Source organism: Schistocerca nitens, chromosome 1 (assembly GCF_023898315.1).
Source record: "Schistocerca nitens isolate TAMUIC-IGC-003100 chromosome 1, iqSchNite1.1, whole genome shotgun sequence".
Classification (NCBI taxonomy): Eukaryota; Metazoa; Arthropoda; class Insecta; order Orthoptera; family Acrididae; genus Schistocerca; species Schistocerca nitens.
In genome coordinates this window covers 796,304,163-796,311,817 of record NC_064614.1, presented here as the reverse complement: position 1 = coordinate 796,311,817, position 7,655 = coordinate 796,304,163, and the positions used below count along the sequence as shown (strand labels likewise).

The window sequence follows — 7,655 nt, the reverse complement described above, 5'->3', positions numbered from 1 at the left end:
TGAGAAGCTATAAGAAAATGGTTTGGCCAAAAAAAAGTAGTGTACAGTGGAGAAAAACTATTTTGGAAAGAGGATGTGAACAGAATACAGAAAGCAGGCTTAGATAGGACTTTTGGGAATAATGATGAATGAAGGGAGACCTCCATGCAAAATACTGCAGTAAAACAAACCCTGTCCTTTCCTTTTGTGTCATCCCTCTATGTGTTTGTGTACCCTTGTGTATTTGTGTTTTTCCTGTCTTTATGTGTTTAGCTGATGAGAGCTATGTTGTAGAATTTTTCTAATACTATGTTATTTACCTTGTAAAGCTTTTTAGACATTATTTATTCTGTTTTGTTGCTCATATGTGAAGGTGATGTTTCAAAAGTTATTCTGATCTTTATGTATGTACTTTGTCATTATTTTTGTAACACTGATGTACACTCCTGGAAATGGAAAAAAGAACACATTGACACCAGTGTGTCAGACCCACCATACTTGCTCCGGACACTGCGAGAGGGCTGTACAAGCAATGATCACACGCACGGCACAGCGGACACACCAGGAACCGCGGTGTTGGCCGTCGAATGGCGCTAGCTGCCCAGCATTTGTGCACCGCCGCCGTCAGTGTCAGCCTGTTTGCCGTGGCATACGGAGCTCCATCGCAGTCTTTAACACTGGTAGCATGCCGCGACAGTGTGGACGTGAACCGTATGTGCAGTTGACGGACTTTGAGCGAGGGCGTATAGTGGGAATGCGGGAGGCCGGGTGGACGTACTGCCGAATTGCTCAACACGTGGGGCGTGAGGTCTCCACAGTACATCGATGTTGTCGCCAGTGGTCGGCGGAAGGTGCACGTGCCCGTCGACCTGGGACCGGACCGCAGCGTAGCACGGATGCACGCCAAGACCGTAGGATCCTACGCAGTGCCATAGGGGACCGCACCGCCACTTCCCAGCAAATTAGGGACACTGTTGCTCCTGGGGTATCGGCGAGGACCATTCGCAACCGTCTCCATGAAGCTGGGCTACGGTCCCGCACACCATTAGGCCGTCTTCCGCTCACGCCCCAACATCGTGCAGCCCGCCTCCAGTGGTGTCGCGACAGGCGTGAATGGAGGGACGAATGGAGACGTGTCGTCTTCAGCGATGAGAGTCGCTTCTGCCTTGGTGCCAATGATGGTCGTATGCGTGTTTGGCGCCGTGCAGGTGAGCGCCACAATCAGGACTGCATACAACCGAGGCACACAGGGCCAACACCCGGCATCATGGTGTGGGGAGCGATCTCCTACACTGGCCGTACAGCACTGGTGATTGTCGAGGGGACACTGAATAGTGCACGGTACATCCAAACCGTCATCAAACCCATCGTTCTACCATTCCTAGACCGGCAAGGGAACTTGCTGTTCCAACAGGACAATGCACGTCCGCATGTATCCCGTGCCACCCAACGTGCTCTAGAAGGTGTAAGTCAACTACCCTGGCCAGCAAGATCACCGGATCTGTCCCCCATTGAGCATGTTTGGGACTGGATGAAGCGTCGTCTCACGCGGTCTGCACGTCCAGCACGAACGCTGGTCCAACTGAGGCGCCAGGTGGAAATGGCATGGCAAGCCGTTCCACAGGACTACATCCAGCATCTCTACGATCGTCTCCATGGGAGAATAGCAGCCTGCATTGCTGCGAAAGGTGGATATACACTGTACTAGTGCGGACATTGTGCATGCTCTGTTGCCTGTGTCTATGTGCCTGTGGTTCTGTCAGTGTGATCATGTGATGTATCTGACCCCAGGAATGTGTCAATAAAGTTTCCCCTTCCTGGGACAATGCATTCACGGTGTTCTTATTTCAATTTCCAGGAGTGTATATGTTTATTTCTATTCTTTTGTGAAGCCTGTGTTACTACAAATGTTATCTGTATTGTTATGTTCTTTAATGATGTATTTTGTACCTTTGTTATTGTATTTTTATGTTATCAAATTGTAATTGTTACCAGTTCTTCAAATTAAGTATCATTTCACTGCACACGTTTCTGTTGGTCATAATATATGCACAGTATGTGAGAAGTTGGGACTGTTAGCGCTTGCACATGTGTTGATAATTCAGCAAGGGACTGTATAACAGCATTGCTGGTTCTAAAGACATTTCAAAAAAAAATTTTGTGAGTGCACAAGTGGTAGTTTATGGACTTGCTATATTGTCCGCAAGACTCTTCGATGGTGATTGTGCACCTGCACAGTCGCAACAGATGGTTGCTGGCCGTCTCTACAAGGACTACAGTGGGTCTACACCTTTGATGACTCACCAACACCATTATTTCTACAAGGACTGCAGTGGGTCTGCACCTCAGGTGGCCCACCAATACCGTAATCTCTAACAAGACTACAGTGGTCTGCTCTGTGATGACCTACCTACCAATATTCTTCAAAACTCCGATTGACTCTGCTGTGGGTTTGCTCTGTTGTGGCCCATTACCTGTCTGCATTTGGAGAGTCAGCACTGTCTTTCCGTTGGAAGGACACCGCTACTTCTTCAAGACTGCGTGGAACTCCACTACTTCCATGTGCATTTTCTTTTACTGCTGAGACTTTGAGAAAAACTCTGCAATTTTACTGTGATGAACGATCAGGACTGTATTTATGGACTTTGATCAACATTGTATCAATAAGTGTGTGCATTTGATTTCTTTGTTATTGTAATTATGAAAATTTTTTTCAAATCTGTATTGGCCACTGCCCAAAACAATTTGTAAAATTTTTTGTGGGAAGCATGGGGGCTATGTAAGTAGGCTGTTTAGGTTTTTTTATTGGTAACGCCACGTAGCTCTGTATGAAAATCACTGGCTGTGCTGTGTGCAGTCTGTGGCTAGTTTGCATTGTTGTCGGCCATTGTAGCGTTGGGCAGCTGGCTGCTAACAGCGCGTAGCGTTGCGCAGTTGGAGGTGAGCCGCCAGCAGTGGTGGATGTGGGGAGAGAAATGGCGGAGTTTTGATATTTGTAAGACTGGATGTCATGAAGTGCTATGTATATTATGATTTTTCAACACTATTAAGGTAAATACATTGTTTTTTCTCTATCAAAATCTTTCATTTGCTAACTATGTCTATCAGTAGTTAGTGCCTTCAGTAGTTTGAATCTTTTATTTAGCTGACAGTAGTGGCGCTCGCTGTATTGCAGTAGTTCGAGTAACGAAGATTTTTGTGAGGTAAGTGAATTGTGAAACGTATAGGTTAATGTTAGTCAGGGTCATTCCTTTGTAGGGATTATTAAAAGTCGGATTCCGTTGCGCTAAAAATATTGTGTGTCAGTTTAAGGACAGTCATGTATAATTTTTCTAAGGGGACGTTTCACCTAATAAGACGATTTATTGTTTGAATATTACTTAATTTAAAGAAGTTGCAGCTGGATGAATACTCCAGTTCCTTCAAATACGTGTAACGCACAAAAATAATCTGTTAAGTGAAAATCGGAGGTAAGGGGAAATGTCGCTGCCAAGGGACATAGACATCATGGCTATCTCTACGCCGAAAACATGGACGCAACGAATGTAAGCAATATAAATGGATAGCTTCGGTTTTACTACTGTAATAGATCTGTTGTAAACAAACAACAGATGTTGTGATTCAGTAACCGAAGTAAAAAGTGTATAAATTGTAGACGATACGAGATGAAAACAAAAATCGAAGTAGGGCCTATATACGAGGGTTGGAACTGTAATAGTGGCAACTATTTATTTACAGCTCGTACAAAATAGATGCGTGTTTCAAAGCTTTACTGACCTTAAAAGTAATCACCAGCATTGTGTATAATCCGTTGCCGGCGATGTGGTAGTCGTAGGATACCCTTAGCAGTGCCAGTTGTGTTGACAGTTGGAGCGGCGCGATCTATTGCCCGACGAATTTGTAGCAGTTCTAAAGCGAATGCCGTGAAGTGTTTCCTTCAGTTTCGAAATCGAATTGAACTTACGAGGGTTTAAGTCAGGGGAGTGCAGTAGGTGGTATAGCACTTAGGAGCCCCATCAGTCAAAGAAATCAGTAACAGCTTCCACAGTACGTGCTTGAGCACTGTCCTGCAAAATGATGGTTAGGTCCTGGAGAAAGTGTCATCACTTCTGTCTCTACGCTGGTCCTAGGTTGTGTTCCAAAAATGAACAGCATGGAGACAGAAGTGATGACTTTTTGCAGGACCTGACCATCATTTCCCAGGACAATTCCCAAGCACGTACAGTGGTAGCTGTTACTGATTTGTTTGACTGGTGGGGCTGCTAAGTGCTATACCACCTGCTGCACTCCCCTGGCTTAAGCCCGCGTAAGTTCAACTCGATTTCTAAGCCTAAGGAAACACTTCACGGCATTCGCTTCAGAATTGAGACAAATTCGTCTGGCAATAGACCGCGCCGCTCGAACTGTCAACACAACTGGCATTGCTAAGAGTATCCTACGACTTCGACATCGCTGGCAACAGGTTATACACAATGCTGGTGACTACTTTGAAGATCAGTTAAAGTTTGAAAGACGTATCTATTTTGTACGAGCTGTAAATAAATAGTTGCACTGTTAAAGTTCCAACCCTCGTATGATGCCAAAACTAAAAACTGTAGACGTCAGCAGAAATCGTAAAAACGTATGCGGACTCTAAATTAAACGCCGAACACGCGAACATGTTCGCATAAACGTGGATGTGTGGTAACCCCCACTAGAATGTTCTAACACTATCTTTAGGGTACGCCCGAATGTATTTCACAATATATATAAATGACCTAGTAGATAATGTCGGAAGTTCCATGCGGCTTTTCACGGATGATACTGTAGTGTACAGAGAAGCTGCAGCATTAGAAAATTGCAGTCAAATGCTGGAAGATCTGCAGCGGATAGGCACTTGGTGCAGGGCGTGGCAACTGACCCTTAACATAGACAAATGTAATGTATTGCGAATACATACAAAGAAGGATCCTTTATTGTATGATTATATGATAGCGGAATAAAGACTGGTAGCAGTTACTTCTGTAAAATATGTGGGAGTATGCGTACGGAACGATTTGGAGTGGAATGATCATATAAAATTAATTGTTGGTAAGGCGGGTGCCAGGTTGAGATTCATTGGGAGAGTCCTTAGAAAATGTAGTCCATCAACAAAGGAGGTGGCTTACAAAACACTCGTTCGACCTATACTTGAGTATTGCTCATCAGTATGGGTTCCGTGCCAGGTCGGGTTGATGGAGGAAATAGAGAAGATCCAGGGAAGAGCGGCGCGTTTTGTCACAAGGTTATTTGGTAAGCGTGATAGTGTTACGGAGATGTTTAGCAAACTCAAGTGGCAGACTCTGCAAGAGAGGCGCTCTGCATCGCGGTGTAGCTTGCCGTCCAGGTTTCGAGAGGTTGCGTTTCTGGACGAGGTATCGAATATATTGCTTCCCACTACTTATACCTCCCGAGGAGGTCACGAATGTAAAATTACAGAGATTGGAGTGCGCACGGAGGCTTTCCGGCAGTCGTTCTTCCCGCGAACCATACGCGACTGGAACAGGAAAGGCAGGCAATGACAGTGGCACGTAAAGTGGCGTCCGTAGCACACCGTTTGGTGGCTTGCGGAGTATAAACGTAGATGTAGAAAGTACTTCTGAAATTCGCGCTTTCCACGGCTGCTGCCGAAACGTCCCGAGAAGAACCGAGCGCTCGCGATTGCGCACAGCGCAGGAACAGCAGCGCCGCCACCGGCTGCACTCGCGCACAGCGGTCGCCGCAGCCCGCCGGCAGGCGGCAGCAGCCGCGGCGGCCGCCACGGTGGCCGCCCGCTCGCCGCTCGCCAGCTCGTCGGCGCCGTCGTTTTTTTTTTCCTCCGGCAGTACCTCAGTGAGGCTTTCAAGTTTTTTCCCCCGGTTCTCTTTTTGTGGGCGCCGCTCCCTCCCCCCGCGCTGCGCACTTGCCCCCTCTCTGCGCCCTACCGCTGCCTCTGCGGCTGGCGAGTTTTTACCCTTCCTCCCCGCCCCGCGCACTTATATCTCGAGCATGAATCAGACGGCATTCCGCCGGCCGCCGGTGAGTGTGTGATGCGTGTGTGTGCGTGCACATGGACCCGCGCGAGTACATGAGCCCGGGACCCTCGGGTCTGCAGCAGCAGAAGATCCTCGGCCGCAACAACAACGGAACGCGTGAGTACATCGGCGACAATGTTCCGCGCTGTCCGGCCGCTGTTATGGCTCCTGCGCGGCCGCCGGCGTCTGTTGCGGGCGCCGCTGTCCGAAAGCCCGGAAAAATCCGGCGCTAGTTTGCTCGCCAGGACACGCCTCCCCGGCGCACGCATTTCGTGCGTGCGTGCTCCCTGTGACAGCGTCACACGCCCCTGGCCTCGGTCCCATTATTTTCCGGGTCACGCGCGAATTCCGCGCGATGCGTTTGTTTACGTGTCTACAAAAGCAGTCTTATCCGACTAACAGCGTGTTCAAATGACATTTCTGACTCTTTTCCATTACAACATATTTTTCTCTCGATGTCTCATGGTGAATAAAATTTTATGACCTGTTCCGTCAAGTGTAAGCAAAATTTTGTTTATGTGTGTACTGAATTCTTTTCTACTTGTGTCAATACGAAGTATTCTGTTTCCAAACGCATACTGTGACTTACGCACCAAAATTTTTTATGTCATCCGTAGAAAAGTTCTTATCTCTGTCAACGTCTTCAAATTTCATGAAGACGACGTTCTATTGCGGTTTGTCCTCTGGTTGTTGGCCGCCAACAATACATTATTGACGTCATTTGCAGAAAATTTTTAACAACAGCCAAATTATATGTAATCCGACCTAAAAACGCCGTTATTTGTATAACAATGTGTGGTATGTAGTTCTGATTTCAAGCTACGTTCCTATCGTTGCTGGCACGATTTTCTGGATGTGTAGATTACAGGGTTCACCGTGCACAAAAGTCATTGTAGTACATTGTTCTTAATTACTAAAACATAAAATTAGTCCTAAATTTTTGATTCGCTCAAACTATTTCAACTTCCGAAGATTAGAGTTCTTGACATATGCAACTAGATGCAAATACAATTTTGCAGGAATGTAAGAATGTTAATTACTTATGTATTGAATATTGATGCATAAATACCTTTTACCCCATCCAGAAACAAATGGTGTTCCTTACACTTTCCATTATATTTCAAAAATTATTGTATAATCTCGATTTAGACCTTGCGTCTAATGCAAAATCATTAGTTTGAAAAAAAGAGATAATAAATGATTACCCACTTTTAGAGGGAGACACGTACCTAGTCTCTAGATCAGGGTTTCCCAAACTGCTTGTGGAACACTGTTTTCCGTGTGAAGTGAATAAGTCCTTTGCTAACAACTATTAATAACATGGCGTTTTTTTTACGTTTTTCTTTCTTTTTAACATTGTATTAGAATTTCTGTGTTATTAATTATGATTTAAATTTGAAGTAATCACTGAATAAAATAAGTTTTTCTCATTTTTCAAAATTATTGATTTAGTAACCTTAGAAAATAAAACAAGGTGTTCCATCAAAATAGCAGGATTCTCAAAGTGTTTCGTGAGAGGAAAAGTTTGGGAATCCCTGCTCTAGAACGTCAGTTACATCCTAGAACGCAGTTCACAGTAAATAGTTGTAATCTTGTCGAAAGCTCGTGTTTATTTACATGTAAGAAAGTACTCGTAGGCGTAAA

General features: G+C 45.4%; 1 protein-coding gene across 1 annotated transcript in view; it reads left to right on the top strand.

The window, feature by feature from the left end:
• Positions 1 to 5,831: 5,831 nt before the first annotated feature.
• LOC126204136 (NGFI-A-binding protein homolog) overlaps positions 5,832 to 7,655 on the top strand; it is a 456,325-nt gene continuing 454,501 nt past the window's right edge. Inside the window, exon 1 of the mRNA XM_049938579.1 lies at positions 5,832 to 6,128. Coding sequence (XP_049794536.1) covers positions 6,047 to 6,128 — 82 coding nt within the window. The 5' untranslated portion in view covers positions 5,832 to 6,046. The remainder of the gene's footprint in view (positions 6,129 to 7,655) is intronic.